Genomic DNA, 25,220 nt, shown 5'->3' on the forward strand with positions numbered 1-25,220 from the left:
CACAAACTTTCAAAGTTTGCTTTGTATTATAAGTAACAATGTAACGTATTTTATGTTCTTGCAGATACATTTGTGTACAGATAGAAATGTACAAGTTTTGGTATAAAAAATAAAAAGAAATCATTCAAAAAATGCTTGTATTAAATCACTGAATACCCGGCAGAGCGCAACTCCCAGCACTAAAAAAAAAAAGCTTTAAGAGTAATAAGGAATTATACTTTTTTTTTTAACGTGAAGTCAATTAATACATATTTTTAAATATAATTAAGACGGTCAATAAAATTCTATGCATAGATATATATATTTTTGACTCCGTTGTAATGATTTTTGGTTATTTTAATCTGCGAAGAAAAAAGAAATATGTATTTTAAGAAATAGTGCTTTTTACAGAATATCTCTTTTTTCCACACCAGAGGAATCCAGGAAGAAGTTATTTACTAACGCGCTCTATTAATGATTAACCGTACGGATTAGCGCAGCTATAGATAAAACGTTCTCGTCCTTTTATGGATATTATTAAAATATACCTTTTGACGACTATTCTTTTATACATTGCATGGGGCAATCAGAGTCAGGAGTGAGACGGCCCTGGTGGCAGGTATTGTAGGACGTGGTTGGAGTTATAGCGCCCCCTACTGGTAAGAGAACCAACTGCAGAGCCGGAGCCAGTAGGGAGCTCCAGTATGAACATGCGCGCGTGTTCACTTTTCCGGGTAGAAGAGGCACCTAATTATAAGTTATAGGAAGATACATTTCAAAGAAGGTGCATTTACTGGTATATGAGGGGCAGAAATATTTCCGGAATGGGCCGGTTCTGGGACACCGGATGACACCGGTCCGAGTCACCGCCGTGATTTATTCCCCAGCTTTTTCAGTACTTTTTTTAGTGTGGAACAATCCCAAAAACATACAAAGCAGCAGAAATGAAGCAAGGCCTTATGTGGCTTCCCCTGTGATGTTTCCTGTACTTCCCCTTCAACTCACAGCCAGAAGAGTCCGATCTAAAAATGACTTTTCTCAGAATTCAGCTAGAGGTCTCAGAAGTTTATTCTCAAAACCACTTTCAGAGGAAACATATGAACTCATCTATGTATTTGTGTCAGCCCTTTGTGTATGAGAAACATGCCAGGTATGGAACGTGCCCACCACAAACACATGGTTTAGAAGATATACCCCTTAATATAGGAAACGAAACATACTGACACAGCTTCTTCACCTTGCATGCAGACAACCGTGAGGTCCATCTGATGCACCCATCTGGAGTAGAAGAGGCTGCTCTATAATGCCCCTTTGTGGTTCTTCAAAATTTGGGGTTCATGGGGGCATCTTTGGTGAATTTTGCCCTAATAGTTTGAATGGCCTATTACCCTCTCCATAACGCTACCAGGCTGGAGAGCAAAAGGTAGGTGGGTCCCCATCATACGTCCCATCACATAGTTAGTTACATCAGGCTGCCTTCCGCAACATGCAAAAAGTACAACAAAGTGCAAAAAGTGGGGTTATGGTTTAGCATTTGTCTTTTGCTACAAATGTTTCAACTGAGAGATTGTGGCAAGAACCCGCCGGATAGAAATCTGATTCTGTAGAAATAAGCCTTTAGAGCTGGGAATAGGCACATAGCTGGCTGAGCATCATGGGAGTTGAGATACAGTCATACTTTCTTTAGCCATAAATTAATGAGCACAGTACTTTCTGTCCAATGCATGTAATTCCAACGAGATGCCACTAGATGGAGCGCCCACCTTGATCTCAGCATTCCATGGTTGCATTAAAAGTAACAAAATAAGACATTTGTTTTATTTTCATTACATGAAACACTACAAACAACATGTTTTCGATTAAATAATTACTTATTTACAAATAATTGAGTTCTGAGTGTAACGTCACCACTTCTCTTGGATCCAAATACACTTCTTAAGATGATACTCCGTGAGCCCTCACCCGGGTAATCAGATCTGTATCACAAACCCAGGGTCCTGCTCGTTGGTCTCGTCTTAGATTCAGCAGTCATATGCTTATCCCATGCATGTTTAAATCCCGTCACTGTATTACCCTCTACCACTTCTGCTGGGAGGCTGCTCCACTTATCTACCAGTAAAGTAAGATTTCCCCGGCATTATTGCATTATGAACAGGTGATGGCAGTATCTCCCCTCTAGAAACACGTGAACACTCTTAAAACGAAAGCGTCCTTTCAAGATGGGGTCGCCAATCAATTGTGATGGTGAATATTAAGTTTGTTAGTTTACGTGTAATTATACCCTTAAGACCCCCGTCTTAGTGTATCAATCCCCTACCGATCTCCGCCATCCCCCAGGTCTCGATGTATCAATCTTCCAGCCGATTACCGGCGCCCACGCAGTCAAGTCACTTATTGTCACATAAAATGGGGCCATTGACCTGAAGCTATTCATTCATCGTCATACTGATTGTTCTGGATTCTATGTGACCTGAGACACTCTGAATAAACAAATAATGCGTGGATCAAACCACCCGTTCACGCTAACACCACATACCCCATCCGTACGTGACTCACACGCGCTCGCTGCACTCTCTGCGCCCGCTATGTCCCGTTACCATGAAAATCCATCTGACGCAAAGGGTTTTTTGTTATTTACGAAACAGCAGACGCAATAACCACTTAGCTTAATGTCTGCTGACAAGATGAAAAGAAAGAGTGGAGTGAAAGGAAGGTAGTTTCCCGGAAGATAATATACCCGATATAAATAGCGCCGGGTCCTATAAACAGAACGGGTCGGATTCCGGCAAAGCCTCGCGGTCTTATCATCAGAGATGTTGTTTGAATGCATGGTTACCGTATCTCTCCATACGGCAACCATTTAGTCTGCCGTATCTCGTGACGTACGCAACTAGGGGGTCCTTATATGCAAATAATGCCAGGATTTTGGATGCGATTCTCCACCAATGCATCGCTGCCCACCTATCGCCCCCCATATAGATATAACCCAGGGCACCCAATAAAAGATACATAAATGAAGCGTACTCAGGGAGATTATTATTACTTATAGATTTATATAGCGCCATCATATTCTGCAGCGCTGTACAATAACAAGGAGAGTGTCACATAACAATAGGCGAGGAGGGCCCTGCTCAAAGAGTTTACAATCTAGAGGTTAATGCATCAAAATTATCTACATATCGCTCAAAAATATGAAAGAGGTCTCTTTTCTCGTAATCTCTATGCTACCGCAGAGTCGCATCGTGGCGACGGTTCCATTGGCGGGGCCCCGTTGGTATCGTTTCAGTGATAAAGGCGTCCCGTAAAAAATTCCAGGCTGCAAAGCGCGTGTCCCGGGATCTGTAAATACCACGGCCTGTTTACGAGATTAGGAAAGGGATCTCGGAGAAAATAGAGGCAGTCTCTCCATTTTATCTAAGAGGACAGATAGACAAGCCCTAATCCGGGACCACCAGGACCACCATGCCACTTAGATTGTCTATCCCATGCATGTTTAAATCCCCTTGTTGTATTAGCCTCTACCTCTTCTGCTGGAAGGCTGTTCCACTTATCTACCACCCTCTCAATAAAGTCAAACTTTCTTACATTACATCTAAGCCTCGGACGCTCTAGTCTCAACGTCCATTAGAAGCATTGGCCGGATCAGCATCGGCTGCTTCTATCCCTATTAGATGACTGAATCATATCATCCATATTAATATTAATTAAAATGAATGGTCCATAGCGATGGGCTATCCCAGGAAAAAGCGGAAGATGACGTCACGTTACTAGATTTAATCCCCCCCAGGGAGATCTTAACTTGTCTTTGACCCCAACGAGAAGAGCCATTACATGCCGTAAGAGAGAGGAATGCCGCTAATGACCTTAACACAGCGCTTCCAGCCTTCGCTATATTCCTCCTCCTTCGGGAATGAAGTCGATACTTTCTTTCCAGAATAGATCCGTTACATTTTTAATAGGACTTAAGTGAAACAGACAAATTTAGCAAAATGCTAAAATAGCCGCGATCTAAATAAAGGCTGATACACGAGCCCGATGGTTATCGCGCGGGATTGGCAGCTCCTCCAGTAAGTCTATTCCGGTACACGGGGAATTCTTCCTATTAACGAGGGTCACATGACTAATGGACGTGCATCCCGGGCCACGAGAGATTATATTCACGTCTCATCTGACAATATACGTATAATTATCCCCTTCCAGGAACAGCTCTTCGTGTGTCTAATGTCTGCCCGCCATTGATTGTCCTAAATGAAATTTACCTTATATCCCCTGTACCTGCCATCCAAAAAACAGCGCATTAAATATGAAATTCTATTTTATAATTATTATTATTGCTATTGTTACTATTATATGTATGTATTATTTTTCATAATTAATTATAGTTATTGCTATTATTATTTTAGTTATTATTATTATTATTATAATTAATACTAATAATTATTTTTAGTATTTTTATTTTGTTATTATTAATATTAATACTATACTAGTATTGGTAATATTCATTTTATGTATTAATATTTTTATAATGAATAAAAGTAAAACTATTTCAGTTAGTATTATTACTATTATTATTAGAATTATTATGAATAATAATTTAATTAATTAATTTATATAGTACCATCATATTGAAGTCTTTTACAGCAGCTCACAAGCCATAACCATAAATTAATAATAAATTCCCGATTTACAAAAAATTATTTCTAGCTGGAATTTGGCCCCGTTTCAGGGGGATATACTGTGGATTTAAAGGACAAAAATGCTATTTTTTCCATTATATCTGATTATTATTATTTTTATTATTTATTGTTTTATGTAGCGCCATCAAATTCCGTAGCGCTGTACAATGTGCAAGACGCTGTCCTCATTTCCCAATAACGTGAGCCGCGACTCGGCCCCCCAGCCTCATACTTTCCGTGTCACTTGATTTTTTCATACATGCCGCATGCCATGTACATCTCTGTGGGCAATTTGGGATGTATTTAGCACCCTAGCATATCGCCCAACTATAAAAAGAAGTACGTTGTGCTAATCATATGGCCGGAGCGCATTGACGTTCCGTAAATAGCATTCCATATCTACAAATCAAAGAGCTGCTATTAATAGCACCTACTTAGGCCGTGGAGCAGTCCTCGGGCCCCTGGGGGATATATATTTATTTTGTGTTGAGTGAAGGTTCTCGTAGCTCATATCAGGACGGGAAGCTTTGTAGTTCCAGGTAACGCTGACAGTCTGTGTATTAAAATCTACTAAAAAATTGAAAATAAAGAATTTTTGTTACTAGCTTTCTATTTATAGGACCCGGAGACACACAATCGCTGCAATTAAACCAATAGTGCCGCATATTTCTTGTATTTCCCCCAAAATTAAAGTTTGCTGTGGATTCTAAATTCCATAATATGTCTTTTCAAATGTAAAGAGCATGATGATGATGATGACCATGATGATGATAATGATGACCATGATGACCATAATGATGATAATGATGATGATAATGATGACCATGATGATGACGACGATGATGATAGTGATGACCATAATGATGATGATAATGATGACCATGATGATGACCATGATGATGACCATGATGTTGACCATGATGATGACCATGATGTTGACCATGATGATGACCATGATGATGACCATGATGTTGACCATGATGATGATGAGCACAAGGATACATTGTCAGAGTCAGAAAGAAGGATAAGTTGGCTTCGGTGATATCTGCCCTCTCATGTAGACGGTTGATACCCCTGCTAACGTCTTTTATCAATACTTTTTTTAAAAAAGCACGTAATTATATCTGCGAGAGAAGGTCGGGTGCACGCTGGCGAATGTGCGAATCCCAAAGTGATGTGAGATCAAACGTGACATTAAAAAGAATATTAAAAACTGCAGAGCTGCATAAAAACATAACAAATAGGCAGATTAATCACCCCCCCATTATATAGGGAGAGGTTGATTACATTTGATGTCGTATATAAGTAATACGGTATTTAATGAAATGAGCTCAGATTGAGTTATTGCAGAAGCCGCGTCGCCCCGCGTCACGTCCGGCCGGTCCCGGGGGGGGGGGGTCAGAGATTCCCCGATGAAGGCGAATGATGTCACATTGTTTCCAGAATGATTATGTAAAGTTCTACCGGATCGGTTACCCGAGGTGTTTTGCTGACAGATCACTCAATTATTCAGTGAACACGCCGGCCCTTTTGTTTCTCTCGTACATCAGTGAAAACACGTGAAGCGAGAAATAAAAAATGACCCGTCGGGCGATGAAATGAGAAGGGACGGGGAATACATTCTCCTTGGAAACGTAATAAATACAAACCCCTACTAGATTCCAATTAACTACTTACCCCCCGGGCACCCCTTTCCTATTTCCTATCAAATATTTCCCACTAATATTATTATTATTATTTATTGAGCTAAATAGCGCCATCATATTCCATAGCGCTGTACAATGAATATATATATAGTATAAGGTGTATAGCCTAAGGCATCCTGTATAGAAGGAGAACTTCTTGTTCTTGAGAACCCGTAATCTGTTAGATACAATGCACATAATACGGGGAGAATACGGAGAAAGACATTGATCCTCGCTAATCCTCGTTTAGTATTCCCGTCCCTTAAAATCAAATCATCAAACCGCACAATTTTTATTTTATTTCTGAGCGTAGAAATGTTGGCCTCTAATCCTTCTTGGCTTTCCAGTTGGTGACTAGTGTGTCACGTGAGTACTCGTCAAACGTTCTTGTTTAAACGTTTGGAAAACTTAATCTTCCAAAGGACGGAATGGGTTGAGTCCAAGTTTTTTTTGGGTTTAAGTAAACTACAGAGATTACTTCTGAAGATGTTTATGGTATATTTAGTTACCGCGAGCTAACCACTTCAGAGAACACATTTATGCTTCACTTAAATACGACCTACGGCACAGGCTACGCTAACGTTTTACCATCTCTGCTGGGAGTTGGATGTCCTAGGAAGCCACGCTTCATCCCGGGATTCTTACCCTCTAGGTTTATGTGATTGCAGCTCCCGGCTCGATTAAGAAGGCAGAGAAAGAAGTGGGGTCCTCTTCGGACCCTCTATGAGAGATGGATGAGGCTTTTTAAGACTAATATGATCGGGGACGGTTGCCAACTTTCCAGAGAATGTGAGAGATAAGTGTTAGCTCTCCGCAGGCCCTTAGCAGATAGTGCCCCGGGTGTGGGAACCGGGCGCGGGGCACAAAGGGAGTCAAGAATAGAACGCGTTCTAACTTTAATCCAGATCGCTAAAAACAGACGGCTTCACGCCTGCTATAATTAAGCTTCCCGTTTGAAGTGTACTTGTTAAAACAGATGTACAGGGACCTATATTTGGACTACGACTGTGATAGTAAAACCGGCTCCTAGGTTACCCAAACAAACAGAGGCAATCACAGGCACGGCGCGGGACGCTGGCCACGACCCCGACAAGTGCCATCTTCTGCCACGGACAACGAGGACATTGTATCTCCCTCACGCCGAAGACCACGCTGCTTCACCTCCCGAGACAATACCCCTCTCTCCGTTAAACCTCTCTCTCCGTTAAACCTCTCTCTCCGATAAACCTCTCTCTCCGTTAAACCTCTCTCTCCGATAAACCTCTCTCTCCGTTAAACCTCTCTCTCCGTTAAACCTCTCTCTCCGATAAACCTCTCTCTCCGATAAACCTCTCTCTCCGTTAAACCTCTCTCTCCGTTAAACCTCTCTCTCTCTCTCCGTTAATTTCAGATGAAAGCTGTCATCTCTCAGCTCCATCACAAAGACTACCACTCCCATCATCCTACATAAGAGGATGTTTGGTGTTATAGCCTGCTCGGCTCAATATAGTGTTGAGATCACACATAATAGAGACCTCTATGATCTCTGTTCCCCGGGGGTTAATCGCTGGTATACAAACTGATTCGGGATCGGGGTCTTTGTGCAGAGCAGATCGTTTACCGTCACTGTAAAAGCAGGGACGGATAGCCCGATCTGGTCTTCCCGGGCACCGGAGGCACTCATACTGTGCTAATTCTGTTAGCCTGTGGATGGCTTATTAAGGGTTAATGGGTGCAGCCCATGGCAATTCCTTTGCAATGTATGATTACGCCTATAGTCCACATGATGACCTAGTAACCAATTAGCGTGATGTCATGGAGCACGCTACAATCTGGCCTCCAACAGGTCACTGTAAAGCCCTGCTTAGACGCAGGTTAGTACAGGGCTCAATCAACTGCTCCCATAACCCTCAGCCAGCCGCAGACCCGGCTTCTTCCTCAGGTTGACGTATGTTTACTAAACTCCGTCTAGTTATTGAGCCTTTAAGGCCCCAGCGCTGCAGCCACAACAGCTTCATAAACCGGACAGGGGCAACTCCGTTAGGGTCGGCGGACCCCGTTTTCTTTTAATGAAGACCCCAAAACTCCAAGTGCGTTTAGTTCACCCCCCTGATTTTTTGGGTAAGCACAGAATCTTTATTTTCTATAAATAATTGTGAATCCGCACGATCCGTGGCCGACCTCACGTACTTTGCGATGTGTTAGCTCTAGGGACGCCATTCCTATTAACCCCTTATGGGTAAGCGGGATTAGTGACCCACTTCTCATGGAGACCAGTAGGGGGCAGATACTAATCTGATCCTTTTGGGGGAAGCGCATTAATGTAAATGCTTCATAAAAAAGTCATTGCGATCGGTAAATGTGTTAAAGCACTTTGTATCTGTAATCTGCACTCAATAACACTGCAGGGATTCAGGGTCTCCTTACATGAACACAGGTGTGCGTCTAATAGATCCACCTGTGCTCAGGGGAGGGGATCCAGAATTGCTATAGCTCTGTGGTGGATGCAGAGGGAACGTACTCTAGAAAGATAAACCAGAGAAGCAGATTCCAGATGAGAATAAGGAGGCTTAGATGTAACGGAAGGAAGTTTTACTTTACTGAGATGGTGGTGGATAAGTGGAACGGCTTCCCAGCATAAGTGGTAGAGGGGATGTAAACATGCATGGGATAGGCATACGGCTCCTGAATCTAAGACGAGACCAACGACTGGTTAAGGTTTGAGTCTTTACAGCAGGTCGACTAAACGGGCCGACGGTTCTGATCTGAGCAGAAATGATGTGACGTGACGACAGTACTGCATTTCTGTGATCAGAGTTCTGGTATCTCTTCTTACTCTGAGCATACCAGAGTTACCCTACACGCGTTGTACAGCGCTGCAGAATATGTTGGCGCTATATAAATCATTAAAGAATAATCCTGCCTCGGGTGACATCGCGAGCTGTCACACAAATGACACGGATCGAGTGGCTGCCACATCCGCATCTGATTTACAGAGACCGTGATCGAGGCTTGGCTTTGCTTCGCCACTCAGCCGCTCCGTGTTTCTTTTTAATTACAGAGAAGCGATTAGGGTCCGGCGGAGGCTTTTCCCGCGGCCGGCTGAATATTCATGGGAGATCCTCGGTTTACTCTCACCCAGCACAACGCCAACATTACGTGAAAAGCACTGCCTGAATTCCCTGAATACTTTAACCTCTTAAGTGCCGGAATAGCTGGGCTTAATCCAAGAACATTGCAAGGGTTAACTTTCCGTTTTGCCTATTATTATTTTATCATTATAGAAACATTGTGTCTCTTTTTCTCTCTTTGTCTCCTTTTCTCTCATTCTCTCAGGTTCTCCAAACCTAATTTGGCTGCAAAGTTAACCCCGTAAAACCCAGAGAAATATTAATCCGCCAAAGAAACACATTATATAACTGAGTGGGGTCTGTTCCAAGCCTGGCTGCTTTGTTGTAGCTCAGCGTGTTCATTTCCAATGTATTTTTGGCATTTATTATCAGCAGAATTAATATTTCCACTACAATAGGGTTTGTAGATCAAATTCTTCCACTATGTGTGTTTACACAGGCCAGGGCACTAATAAATCCAATTTTCCATTCACCGTTCACTGCGCTTTTGCTGTGCCATACCCTACAAAGCCTTCTGATTGGTCGATAATACCCCAATAGTATGGATGATGGCGGAATCATTAACCCAGTGTATCCCGTACTTTTAAAACCCAGAGTAGGTTTTAAAAGGCTTAGACTATAATCTACTAAGCATTAAAATACAATAAATTTAAATCTATTATGGTTTTAAAACACGGAAACTTTACTTTTTTACCTAATTTTATGTGCTTTACATTTAAAGGGCTAGCGCGCCTAGATGTTTGATAGCTTGGGCAATGGAGGGATTGTGTATATATATATATATATATATATATATATATATATATATATATATATATATATATATATACCACAATCGAGTTTATATCCTATTTTATTTTATAATGTCCTCTGTTTTTCTAGGACATGGGTAGAAATTATATACTTTATCAGGCAGACGTAAAAACATTATAGTAAAATCTGACCCTATTAGGAATCAGAAGAATAATACGGCTAAAAGACGCCTGGTAAATGTGTCTGTAGTGTTACAAAGTAGCAGAGTCTCCCTGCGGTAATCCGTCTCACTTTATTGTTTATTTGAGTGAAATAAAGTAATTCTTCAACCTTCAAAGAAAAGGTCCCAGGGCGGCAGTGGCGACTCTAGAAACAATATATAGGGGGGCACAGAAGATACCACAGTCATACTGGGCGGCAGTCATAATTTCCACCATTAAATCATACCACTGAGAATATATATATATATATTGCCAAAAGTAATGTGCTATGGAATGATACTTTTGTTATTGGACTAACATAATACTTGATCATTCAACATGGGAAGCCTGAAGCCACAATTTAGTGCGACTAATCCTTTAAATAAATATTATAGAGTAAATAGCACAATACCTTAACTTTTCCACTAAATGATTTCAGGGCATTGAATGTTTTGTCCCCTGAAGTCACTACAACTTCAGGAGGGTATTTTATCTCTGGATAAATATAAATAAAATAATTACAACTGTAAGTTAAGTGCCAGGAAACAGATAACCAAACACACACACACCAACACAGGCTCTGTCACACCGACACCCAGACACACACACCAGGACAGGCTCTGACACACAAACACACACACACACCAGGACAGGCTCTGACACACTGACACCCAAACACACACACCAGGACAGGCTCTGCCACACCAATACCCAAACACACACCAGGACAGGCTCCGACACCCAAACACACACACAGGACAGGCTCTGCCACACCGACACCCAAACACACACAGGACAGGCTCTGCCATACGGACACCCAAACACACACCCCAGGACAGGCTCTGCCACACCAACACCTATACACACACACACCCCAGGACAGGCTCTGGTACACTGATAACCAAAAACACACAAACAGCAGGACACAATCTACGTCACTGACATCTACATCAGGATGGATTTTTCACACTGCATTGTTGTTTATAGCCCCTTAGTGTTTTTGACCCTTGTGTATTGATGCCCCAGCCAGCACCCTTTTAGTATAGATTAATGTGGTGCCCCCACACCCTTGTATAATCGCCTCCAGCCACCACTATTTGTATTAATGCCCCCAGCAAGCCCCTCCCTTTATTACTGATTTATGTGATGGCCCCATCGCATATATGCGTTAGACATGCATTTTTATCTACATAATGAGTACTTATGTCTTTGAAGTAAAGACTATGATTGAAACCCGATTTCAAAATTACAGCTGAACTGGCAGTTTCGTTAATATTAGACCCTGCTGCCGATATATATATATAAATATTGGATCCTGCTGCTGATATATATATAAATATTAGCCCCAGTTGCCGATATATATATAATATTAGACCCTGCTGCCGATAGCAGGTATAGATCAACACATTAACACACAAACCCAGCTTTGCATGTATAGATCAATTGAAATTCACTTGTGATCTCAGCACTGAAGGTATATCAAATAAACTGAATCAGACATACAAATCCTGTATTTGCAGGTATACAATAACAATATATAAAACGTAGCATTGCAGGTATAGATCAAATAAATACATGGAAACAGCATTGCAGGTATTATCCTATTTGCTCGATTATAAGACGACCCCCCAAAATCAGAATATTAATTTAGGGAAAAAAGAAAAAGTCTGAATATAAGACGAGCCAATAGGAAAAAAGTTTTACCAGTAAATGTTAATTCATGTAAACTATTTTTTTTTAATACATTTTGTTTTTAATTCCTTTTATTTTCCAACCTGCCCCCAGTTATGCACATCTGCCCCCAGGCTTGTCACTCTGCCCCATAAATGCCTTAAACCCTTATATGCCACTGGGCCCCATGATATGCCTTTTAACCCTCTAAATGCCACTGGGCCCCATGATATGCCTTTTAACCCTCTAAATGCCACTGGGCCCCATGATATGCCTTTTAACCCTCTATATGCCACTGTGCCCCATTATATGCCTTTTGACCCCCTCCAGACATGCCTTATACCCCTATATTCCACTCTGGCATTTAGGGGGTTAAAAGGCATATTATGGGGCAGAGTGGCATATAGGGTGGTATAAGGCGTTTCAGGAGGCAGAGTGGCGTATAGAGGGTTAAAAGGCATTTCTGGAGGCAGAGTGGCATTAAGGGGGTTAAAAGGCATTTCATAGAGCACTCTGCCTGCAGAAATGCCTTATGCCCCCCATTTAACACCCCCCCCCCAAAAAAACTTACCGGTGCTTTTGACTCCCGGTGTGTTGTCCGGGCAGCGTGTAGACTTCCGCTGCAGCAGGAAGGAGGTGCGGCTCGCAGTGGGGGTTGTCTGAGTCCATTGCGCAGACCTTCCCCGGCTGTCAGAGAGAATTCCCCTGTGAGTGCCATCTTTGCCCTTCCACAATTATACATCTATCATACACACACACTCATTAACTCATGCTCTCCCTCATTCAGACAATGCATCCATACATTAATTCATACTCACTCATTAACATGTACCCCTTCTCCCTCCCTTATCACTTTCTACCCCTTCTCCCTCCCTTATCACTTTCTACCCCTTCTCCCTCCCTTATCACTTTCTAACCCCTCTCCCTCCTCTTTTCCTACTCACCCCCTTTGTATTTCACTCACCTTTAAAGTCCTGCGGCGGGAGAACGAGGCTTCTGTCTTCCTTCTCTGCCGCGGCGCGCGCTGCTTCACTTCAGAGCGCCGGATATGATGTTATATACCGGTGCTCAGTATGAAACGCCGGCACCGCGGCGGAGGTAGAGGCCTCGTGGAGGAGAGTGAGGGGGCCGAGCGGTTGCTAGGCGGCCCTCTCTCTCCTCCGCGTCCAAAAAAAAAAAAAAAAGTCCCGTTGCGGGACTGTCCTGGGCAATCCGCTGGATGGTTCCAAATTTGGCGGGGGGCAACAGGGGGGGCAAACATATTATCGCGTTTCACCTCTCGGTGGAAAGAAGTCAGCAGTTCTCTGGATGTTATAGTCTTCACAATCCTTCACTTTTATTTTATTTACCTGTCACTGAGTGGAAAATTCCATCCCTGATGATCACCACATAGGATAATATATATTTCTTTATGGGAAGATCTCATCTTTACGACATAAACAAATGTAATGCCACGAAGTTGGCATCACTAAACCAAGTCACAAGTGGTAAGTGGATGCACTGTCCATGCCACATACCAAAAATAATGAGTAATTGCTAATTATTGAGTTAATTATTAGTCTCCAGTCCACTCTATTAAAGAAAAATCATGAATAAAACCAACATAATTTCAGGTGAATGCAAAAAATGTCTCTAGTTATGATGTCATTGCTTTCTTCCATTTGGACAGGGAATAGATTTTCTGATCTTTCACTGGGAAGCTGCTGGGTTACAACATAACCTGCGTCTTAAAAAGGGCTATGAATGATGAATGGGTATATTAGTGTAGCAGCTACCAAGTAGATTTTATATTTTTATTTATTATTTTATATTTTCTAAACAAAAAAAGACTATTTTCCTTTTAAAACATTAAAATAAATAGTTAATGGGTATTATTTTGCAATTTTAGCATAGCGTACCATAGCAGTATAATATGCTTGAAGACGAGACCTAACTATTCTCAATGGAATTTAGTTCTTCTGAGAATTTAGTTCTTTCTACAAAGCATGGACGCTATAATAACCCATTTTTACACAAACATTCTTAATGCAAGACAAACAAGCAATAGAAGCCTTTTTCATCAGCTCTATATCTTGTTTTAAGAAGCCCATCGTGCGTTGAGTCGCTTACTGGGTGGCTCCGTAAAATCAGTCTCTTTCCGTTTAGAATAAACCATGAACAGCTATTTGCAAAACACTGTCAAAAACGGTACATGGAAGAAATGGAAAAATAACTTGAAATCGTAAGTGGAAAATCTGCGCGGTTTATTGTCATGCGGAGAAGTCTTCTCATGGTTGGAGAAGTAGGTTGGTTGGACCAGATTTTTATAGATAAACCTGGTTATCCTCCCATCAAGTAAATTACCACGAAGAAGAAAAAAATCAGGTCACTGGATTTATCTAAAAAGTTTAACTTATTTTTTTAAAAAGAATTTCTAGATACATGTATTAATGTACGTCTGCATACATCATGTAGAGGGAGATATGGAAAATGTCCAATTTAACGCATATTGAAGGACAGGACGTGTGCCAAGATTCAGTTTTATTTTCTTAATACACAGTCACGATTAATACAAGGGCAAAAAAAAAAAAAAGAACTTTGGATGATAATCCTAGTAAGTTGTATTTATTGGAATTGGTTAGAGCGCTGTCACATAGTTACTGATAGAAACATAGAACCCACCGACCCATTCTGCCCCTGTCTGGTCTGCCCATCTGTCTTGCTATGAAGACTTAAAACCTCAATCGGTCCTTGGTCTCGTCTTAGACCCGGGATAGCGGAGGCCAACGGCTGGTTGTCGATGTCTCACGCCGTGGTGATAGTCTTTGGATTGTGGTCCGCTTTGTTTCATAGGATCACAGAGAGGCTGCCGTGTAACATTTAGGGAAAGGGCAGTGAGGAGGCAGTAACATGAATGTAGGCATGGAATCAGAGAAAACTAATACTGTACGAGATTAAAAGGCAGGTTATATCGTGTCACAGGACTTCACTTTTCAACACATGAGATATTTACTCTCTTTACCTTGGCTACGAGTTCAAAGACAAGTATAGTATGAGCTGCTAGGGGCCAACAGACAAAGTGCATCTGGGCAGGGGTAATATTTCACCATGTGCCTTCCAAATAGACCCCACGGTGCATGGACAGTGAAATAATCTAGTAACACGTAGAACTGTAGCCATTTGCCATAACGTGGTATCTCCCCATCGAGCTCCTGGCTTATTGACCCATTCCAAGTTCATGCAGTTTGCTTTAAAGGGATAGTTTCTGCCGTTCCGGTGGTCTTGGCGGGGGCAGCATGGGACAAATGTATGAAGATAATGATCAAGAAGAAGCCTGGGAAGAAAAGAATATCACAGATGTTATCGAGGCCGCCATCAGACGTGCTTTAACGTCAGCCCCATGCCCCCACCCATTGCCCCACCCACAACTCCGCCTTTGGATCCTCCCATAAGTACACATTATGAGAACAGGGGCAAGCTGGGTGCAGTATTCGTTCAAGGCCCCTACAGCGAACACGAATACATACTAATACACACACACACTCTACCACTCTTCATGTGGATACACACACTCATGCTAATGCCATACAGCACCATGCACTAATGCTTTATATATGCTGACTCTAACACAACAGAACCATACACATACATACACAGATGACATAACAAAATGCTGGGGCCCCCTGATAGAGGCACCGCTGGGACCTATAAGCATCTCCTACGCACATACAGTAAAATACTTACATACGCTAACATACTGACAACCACAAACTAACATATGTACTCACACACATACCACATACAACATACCAGACTTCATGTTGATGACACACTCTCCAAAGAGAGCTCTAATAATGATGCCAAACATCATTAGGCTGGTGGGTTGTTAACAATAGGTAATACACACCTATGGCTCCCAGAGTGCCCAGCAGAGTGCCCATGGCCATTGCCACGGAAGGCATACCCTCCGTCTTCTCCGCTTCATTGTTGCAATAACCACTGGAGCCACACTGACAGATATTTACTGGAGACAGAGACGGAGAATTATCTACACGGCCCAAATAAATCAGTAATAAATAATCTGTAATAGTAAATGGAAGAAGCTTCTAACGCATAAATTCACGTTTATACACACAATTAAAAGCTCACATAAAAAAACGGAACGGAAGCCTGACAAAATATCTTACAGGCTGCCATCCCCTGGATTTCTGTAGCTCAGCCAAATTCTTTGAGCCTTAACCTTTGCCCAACAGACTAATATTAATGATTAAAAAAAAAAACTGAATTTTGGGTATCCCCATATTTTTCAACACTTTTTCCATCAAAAAAACCCACCGCATTTAAAGAGGCACACGCAGCAGAAGTATCTACAAAGGGCGCTTGGTCTGTTTATACAGATATCTATGTAGATATATATACAGTGCTGTGCAAAAGTTTTTAGGAACGCTTTCAAAAATAGACCCGTTAATAGTTTATTTTTATCATTTAACAAAATGCAAAGTGAGTGAACAGAAGAAAAATCTAAATTAAAATCAATATTTGGTGTGACCACCCTGTGCCTTCAAAACAACTTGAGTGAAGCTGACCTTTCTTTGTACCTTGAAGTTTCTGCAGTCAAGTCTGGCAAAGACCAGTCACCCGGACTTTTAGTCTAGGTGAGTCCGGCTTGCCTTCTTTGTCCCCAAACAGTTTGTCAGTGCCCTCAAAAAGATTGTCTGCACCATCTTTGCCTCCAAACAGCTTGTCTGTGCCCCCAAACAGCCTGTCTGTGCCATCTTTGCCACCAAACAGCTTGCCAGTTCCCCCAAACAGCCTGTCTGTGCCATGTTTGCCCCCAAACAGCCTGGTGGTGTGTGTGTGTGTGTGTGCGTGGGGTCATCTGGACGTTTGTTTTTTAAGGTGCCCCAACATTTCTAATGGCGGCCCTGTATGATGCTGTGCTGGGAACAATACTTGCATCTATACTGGCAGACCCTAATACGGAAAAACGATAATAGATAATTATGCTAGTCCATAAAGTGCATGAATGGCACAAAGAGCACCACTTGATGTATCATGGTCCTACGGGCATTATAACTTTAAACTACAGAAAATCATTGTATTGTATAAACCCAGATTTCAGAAAAATGTCAATTGACGGGCTGGTTGCTATGGTGAAACGGATATCTATTTATGTCCTATGTAGGACATTTTTGCATAAACATTGGCACTCAGTGAATTAGTGAATATGGATTGGGGTGTCCTTAGACTCCTGTTATACCCCCCAAGCATTCTGCGTGACCCTGACACCCAAAGTGTCATAAACAGAGACAAAATCCAGTTACGGAAAGAGAACTGACTCCATCGGGCCATTCTTGCGACATTAACTAAAATGATCCGGGATATTGTACGTGTGTCACACGCCATTACTCTACCGTAAACATACACACCAAGACTGTACAAATGATGAGCTCGGACACTCAGAACAGAAATAACTCGCATACCCCGGGTGAGGGCGAGATAATATTTATTTTGAAATCCAAGAAAATGGAGAAAAATTTACCAAAAGGGCAAACAGGATACAAGTATCTCCCTGAAGAATGCCTTACAGCTGATTGAAGGCATGTTTGAAACCTTATAATGTTTCTGTTTTTCGATTATTATTTTTTACTTCTTACTAGAAGACTTAGTTTCTCTATATCTCCTGGTCTTGGATGCATTTGTAGTTTTGTTCGATTTTTTTTTTTTTTTTTTTTTTTAAATATAAATATAAGATTTCTGACGAATAAATCATTATATATATATATATATATATATATAATCACTTGTACACTATATATATAATTTGCAGGTTTATGACCTGACAGCTGTCAGCGCCCTAGGTGATGTAGCACATGTCAGTATCCTAGAAAGCAAATAGGTTTGGTTACCTGGGAGGTGCACATGGAGGCTCTGGGGGGGTTTCCCGCTGTCTGTGATGATGATCGGAACATTATGTACCTTTGGCTCCAGGTAACTAATCGACATCGATAAGTAAGCGTGAGTCCCTACACGTTGGCAGAAGAAACAGCAGGAGTTAGTTTACTTAAGGATCTGAGCAGTGAACAGGTTTAAACGTTCAACGTCCAAACCTTCAAACCATCAGCATATTGTTAGATCCGTGCAGAATTTGGCTTGGTTTCCATTTTCAGTTTGTTTTTAAATTTCATAGAAAATTTATTTTAAATGGAAAAGGGAACTTTTGATCAGAGACATCATCATTAAGAATTACAAAGCTTTGGGCTTCTTGGTGTTTTGGTGTACCAAATATCCTCTTGTATTACCTGGACTTGTAGACCTCAAGAACCACTTATGGTCCATTTTCTGGAGGGATATCCTAAATCCTGGACCACTGTGGATCCTTTCACATTCAGTGTTGTAGACGATATATTACATTGCATTTAATTAATAGAGCACACACATATCGATACCGTGGACGTACCATTGACAGCGGTTAAGTTCCATTTGACTTGATGGTTTGGTTCTTTGACGAGTTTAAAGGTGAAAGGAGCACTGTTTCCTTCTGAATCGGGATCGTAAGCTCTAATGAGGATCCTCTGGTTGTCTGCCTTTTGACTGCAGAAAAATTCCGTCGAATAATCTCCCACCAGAAACGGGATATTATCATTAACATCCAAGATGTGTATCACAACATCTGCCGTGGCTGAGAGACCATGATCTCCTGAATAAGGACAAGTAACAAAATCTCACAGTTGGAATCAATTAGGCCACAAACAGTGATATCAAAGACAAAAACATACTGTAGATTACATACTGAACCATGGTCACTGATGAGTGATTTTACCCGAGAATATGGGGGATAGACACATCTGTGACTTAAAATCAGGGTTCCTGCACTTCTTACTGTGAAAAAAAATATGGCACAAGTATGTAAGCGGAATAATATCTTGACCAAGATTAAAATGCCTTGAGGTTAGTATAACTGCCTGGATATCCATGGGATAATTTAACTTCAATCAGATGAGGAACGTTGCCCCAACTGACTGGAGAGGCCATGGATCATGAAGATAACACAAACCTTCTTCCATGGTTATGGTTGGTTACTGGGTTGATGGACAACCCAACATTATTGGGCAAACACAAACTATTTTATAAAATACTCTCTTTGTCTCCCTCTCTCTCTATCTCTCTACAAACACTCCTTGTGGTCCACTAGCCGCAGAGTAGCAAATTATTTGCCAGGCAGATGTATCCTTCAAAATAATACAGTCTCCTGCTGCCGGCAAAGTAGGCGTTAGATCGGAGAGATTAATTGCACAATGAGCTACATTTAAACTCCACTGCAATTATCTCAATTATCCCTAATATAATGGGTTTGATGAGTAATTGTGTGAATAATATTCTTTCTTCAGTTTTAGCTCTTCTTTGCAAAAAAGATGTAACGAATAATGGTACGACGGAGGCAGCCTCTGATTGTGTGATTGATTATCTGTCATTAAACATTCTTCTTATGACATGGATCCCACCAGGTTATTCCTGGCAGAAGCGTCCCCCCCCACCCCCACCCAAGTGTAAATTTGTTAAGCTGCTGGGATTCTCTCCCTTTCGGAATCTCCGGGCAAGCCTTCATCTGAGAAACACATTGTTACATCATGAAGGAACAGCTGTCTAGAAGTCTCCTTAACACCACGAGGTGATGCCTTCAAAATGTATGCGGCTGCCATGAGATTTTATTTATTTAGTCTGGAGCACGGGGGATTACCATTAAAGGATGGCACCGACGTCTTGGCTTTGAGTGATCTTTGTTTAAAACAATTTAACGCAGAATTCTATATGTGGCAATGGGTAAAAAAAATAGGTTTTTGCAAAAAAAATCTGACAACATTTTCATAGGGTCTCATAGTGTCAGACCCCATCAACACGGTTGGCTTCAAGGAGTCTATGAATGGGCACAGGTCTTACAGACCTCATCATTCCAATGGAAGAACTCCAGGTAGTCCTATAAGAAGATTCTGAAACCTATGATGTGCTGGAGAAGCAGACAGCAAGAAGCTTGGACGTCCATGTCCCTTGGCATCTGTCACCGGACAATGTTATACATATCTTTGGTAATCAACCATAAAATATCTCGAATTCGGAAACCAAGAAGAGCAAATCTGAATCTAAGAACTCTTTAAAATAAATGTACGAGGTGGTCAAATGATTTGAAGTGACATTGATAACCCAACAGTGGAAATGTAAGGAGTCCCTTCTACCAACCATAATCCTACTCACTGCACTGACAAATATTGCTCTTATACTGCTTTTATTAGATAGGACTGAGAGTAAGATTCTCCCTGTTTACAGTGCCTAATAAACATGGCATATGGCAGCATGGACACCAAGTGCTCCTCCATGTGCCTTAAAGGGAACATTTCAGCATTTTACATTGAGAGAAACACTTACGTGTTCTATGATAATATGTTCTGAATTTTCACCCCACAAAGGCTTCATACATTCAATTATATCTACCATTCAAGGGGTGCAATCTTCATTCCATTTGATTCAGAGTAACAATGTAGCAATCACGCGTGATTACAGCTCATCTGCTTTCGCTGGCAGCGTTCTTAAAACTTGGTGTGTTTTAGAGATGGAAAGAAATAAAAACCGCTCCATGCAATGTAATTATAAAAAAAAAATCCGAAACGTGGATGTCAATTTCTCGATTGGACATCTGGATTTTAAATGGGGGAGCCCGACTACTTTTAACCACATCACTGCCAAGCAAAACATGGCAGAGGGTTTAAGCACACCAGGTTTCTTCTCCAGTTGTTGTGCAGATAAATTCCTATGATGCTCCACTGGCATTGTGGATGGCTTGGCATCATAGGGGTTGTAGTGTCACCACAGTTGGGCAACTTGATGTATGGTGTTGGCTTCGCTGGGCAGTATGAGACTATAACGGCCGTTCTATGCAATTGGATAGGAGGAAGATGCCGATGGGGGGCTATTCCACTGCTTCAAATGGTAATATAGCAGATTTATATTGGGGGCTTATATCAAATACCCTTTTAGCTCTATTATGTCAGGCTGTAGAGCAAAGCCAGATGGGACCCCAGCCTCTTATCTTACTCCAAGCAATCTGTTAGATGGAATTTTCCATCCATGCTACCAATAGTGGAAAAAAACATAATTTAAGGCAGCAGAGAATTAAAGTGAATGAAAATGCTTTTTTCCCCCTTCTTTTCATTGATGCATCTGGGTGACATCAGCACCGTGTGACTCACAGAATGAGGCACTACCAGCAAGGACAAACAAATGACAATCCCCATTAAATAATTTCAGGGCGCTAACCCCGGCTACGCTGGAGAAATTACACATAATAGCCTGCTTAACCCCTCTCTAATCAGACTGCACAGCGCCGCCGCCCTCTGACAATGGACCGCAGACCTCTCTGACTGCGAAGGGTTAATGGGAATTGCTTATTACTGAGGCTGAGGTGTCTCAGGTCACAGAATGAGTCACACACCGGAAAATAAATGCCAAAAACTCTTTAATCAAATGCTCAGTGAAACGGAATATATTCAGGCATCTCCACTGCATGTATTGTGTATAGTCAGCTCAGGATCCTGTTACACCGTGCTGCGGTATGCAGGGGGTTAAGGGAGATCTGCAAGATGCCCCATTATAGGTTCTGTTACATTGTAACAAAACCGCTCGCTAAATATTTTATTTATTTCCACAAAATGTACCTATTGAGAAGTATTATCTAACCCATAACGGCCTTCAGAATCCCTTTTAATATGAACTGTTTACAGCTTATAGTGATAACGGGACATAGATTATTATTATTATTATTATTATTATTATTTAGTGTTTTATATAGATGCAACACAATTTCTTTTAACTGTATCTGAATACAGAGGCATTGTCTCTAACTGGAGCTAGCCGAAGGTGCAACACAATGTGTTTCTTTGTAACTGGAAATAGAGGTCATAGAATTGGGGCATTTGTGCTGAATTTTAAGTTTAAATCTGGTAAACCAATTGGTTGTGGAGCTAAAAAGAAAAAACCCAGAATGGAAACAGAGGAATGAGAGAAACCACCACGCCTGGAACATACCTTCCTCGGTCACAATGACCTGCACTTTATAAGTCTCTTCATATTGCTCCCGGTCCAGCGCATGGATGAGCTTTATTTTCCCAGAATGCTCTTGTATGGAAAGCCATTTCCTGGAATCATTTTTGATACTGTAACTGGGGAATAAAGTGAAACACAGTGGGGAAACACTTGGATTCAGCCATTCACAGAAAGCAAGTTAAGACTTCTTACATGTTAGTAAATGGCAGCGTTCCCCCTACGGCGAGTCCAGCAAGCACTACGCGAAATAAGACAACTTATCTACGAGTTGTAGAAGACAGATCTGCGAAATAGAGTCTTTCAGAGCATAAAACATCGGCAGGTCTAAACAATATGTTATGATAAACCAGATTTTAGCAGGTTTCAGCCTTCAGTTATCCCTGTGCATCCTGACAATATGCGGCCCTTTCCTTTAAGAGCTGGACACCCCTGACCGTTATGATTACGCATTAGCCCCTACATCTCCCGACTTGGGTTATCTGCATTGAAGCGTCACGATACCATCAACTCTTTCTGGGTTGACTCGGCGAAGTCTGATAGTGATAAGAAATGTAATTGGTAAGATACTAGGGAGATTCAATATATGATTACGACTGATATACGACTTTAAAGTTGGGAATTCTGCCCTGAATTCTCTAGTTTCCGACTTTGAGTCCACCAAATATCGCACAGGAAGTGGAAAAACCCCCAAAGACCTGACTTCCTGTCCGGAGCTTTTTCGCCTCGCCTGAACAGCCCTGGCTCTCAACAATAACCCGAGAGTTAAAAACGCAGAATTGTGTATTTGTTAAAGAGTTAGGAACGTGTTTTAGAACGTTCTGTTCTTCCTTCTTTTTTTTTTCTGGAGGGCTATGTTCTAGTACCACTTCTCTATACATAACCTTCCATCAAATTACAAAAAGGAAGCAAACCGGCTTTTAGTCAATGAAGGGGATATTGCAATTAATATCACTTGGGCTTATTCTGGCGGCTTAATCAGACATTGATACGGGTAACTAATCTTTGTACAAATAACTAAATCAACTGCGTATACAGTAATAGCAACACTAATAGTCCACCGCAGGCATTAAATCCGACTTAAATTATCCCCGGGCTTTCTGTGCAGCAGGATAAGATAATACATTGATTTTTCCATTCTGCAGACACACCGGAGTGTGGACTCTTCATATCTTCATTGATCGTACGCGGGGTTTTTTTTTTCCTGGCTTGTCTCTGGTTCTTAGAAAAAAGGAAGAAATGTCTCCTTGCTCGTGAACCCAACCCTTTGCATTACTAAAGATTTCATCTTAATGTGCCTGAAAAATGGGCTGAATGGTCACGGTTTGGTGAATGGAGCAAAAAATAGAAAATTAACGGCGCAACCAGAAAGACCTGTCATCTTCATATCATGTGTCCTCACTGCCAGGGAGGCTGACATCAGCAGAGAGACCATTTGGTCAGGCGGATGGGGAACCACTTGGAAAAAACTTGAGCGTTCTAGAATCCATACCTTACATTAAAATCATGTAATATTGTTTCTAAATGTACCACACGTATAACAATGTGTAATTCCAAAGTTAGCAAGAGAAAGTTTGTTATCGGTAGACAAAGGTTGGTCTTACTTTTTTGGAAAACTGGCTGCTCTTTTATATTGTAGCACTGGTGGCCTTTTGGGGTAAATAACATCATTCTAGGTAAAACGAAAAGTTGTGTATTCTGTGTTTTGCTTCCACTTACTGTAATCTGGCTTGGTGGTGTGTGTCTGGGTCCGAAGCTTCCACGGTGAGTATTAGCGACCCGGTCTGGGTGCTCTCCGGCACGCTGACCTCATACCGTTGCTGGGTGAATATCGGGGCTTCGTTGACGTTTCCCAGCAAGACGTGGATGGTGGCAGTAGAACTCGGACCATAATCTGTTTCATAAAGCTGGGCCCGGTTCCGTGCAACGACAACTAAATTGTATTCTTGAATTTTCTCATAATCCACATCCTAAAAGGAAAAAGGAAAAAAAGAGAAACTCATTATGGCTTCCTAAACGGCCAAATTCAACGAGTGTAAGTCTCAAATTTGTGTAAGGTTCTTCAGTGCTCACCTAACAAATATCCACACAAGAAACAAACGGCTAACAAGGAAGGAAGAATTGAATCTTAAAGCAAGATTAACTTCCAAACCATCACAAAAGAAGTAACTGTGAATTTCCCTTCTAGTGGGAACGCTTACAGTCTTTATTGAAGTTCGTGATGGTTAATTGATGGAACACTGGTTGAAGGAGGACATCACATCACCCTGACCTGAAACTAATTCTCACGTTTTCAGTGCTGAGCATATCTTAAAAAACGACTCATTTCTGCCGTGTTCCTTTAAACGCCAGCTACGGTCAAGAAGAAATATTGGAATTTTTTGCAAAAGTTTTCATTACCTGACTTCTGCCCTCTTCTGAAAATTCCACTTTAGAATTGAAACACCCCAAAACACTTTGTAACCTCCATAGATCCTGGACCACGGGATCATAAATCAGAAGTTTTGGACTAACTAGATGCTTAACAGCCCACGTCTTTGAAGACATAGAATTATACTTAATTTGGCAAACAGTCTAAGGATAATACGCCAGCAACAAGAAGACAAATCAGTGTAAACTATTAGAAAAACCAACATTTACAAAAAAAAAAGACATATCTCCCAAAACAGTAATTAACCATTTACTTAAAGGAACGGAAGGTCAAGGCTCTCCCTTCTGACAATGGGCTTCACCGACTCAACGGTAAGCGATTAAAAATATATGAAATCTATTTGTTTCTAATGATTGCAAATCCCTAGGGGCCAGAAAAAAAAAATCCGCCTTTGTATTGTTGCTCTGGTGCGTGGGAAAACGCCAGCGTTCAAATTCCTATTTGGATTGCTTTAAAGAAAAAGACGGCTGCTTTAACCCAATGCGATTCAGAGAGGCCGACGTGAAGCTCGCTAATGAAAGAGGTAGACGTTGTGTGAGCTCTATTCAATATATCGACGTGGCAGCCCTCTTAGTAAGGCTTTGCAAAGTACAGAGTTTTCCTAAAACGCCTCCACAATACCCCGGGCCTGAGTCTCTTCG

The 25,220-nt window shown here is 41.5% G+C and overlaps 1 protein-coding gene across 1 annotated transcript in view; it reads right to left on the bottom strand.

Moving 5' to 3' along the window:
• Positions 1-3,203: 3,203 nt before the first annotated feature.
• CDH16 (cadherin 16) overlaps positions 3,204-25,220 on the bottom strand; it is a 38,188-nt gene continuing 16,171 nt past the window's right edge. Inside the window, exons 13-17 of the mRNA XM_089486313.1 lie at positions 23,868-24,118; positions 22,134-22,267; positions 18,514-18,753; positions 17,963-18,079; positions 3,204-3,334 (exon numbers count right to left, since the gene is read on the bottom strand). Coding sequence (XP_089342439.1) covers positions 3,204-3,334; positions 17,963-18,079; positions 18,514-18,753; positions 22,134-22,267; positions 23,868-24,118 — 873 coding nt within the window. The remainder of the gene's footprint in view (positions 3,335-17,962; positions 18,080-18,513; positions 18,754-22,133; positions 22,268-23,867; positions 24,119-25,220) is intronic.

The sequence above is a fragment of the Sceloporus occidentalis genome, unplaced genomic scaffold (assembly GCF_023333645.1).
Source record: "Sceloporus occidentalis isolate IW3139 unplaced genomic scaffold, rSceOcc1.0.p SCAF_29, whole genome shotgun sequence".
Classification (NCBI taxonomy): Eukaryota; Metazoa; Chordata; class Lepidosauria; order Squamata; family Phrynosomatidae; genus Sceloporus; species Sceloporus occidentalis.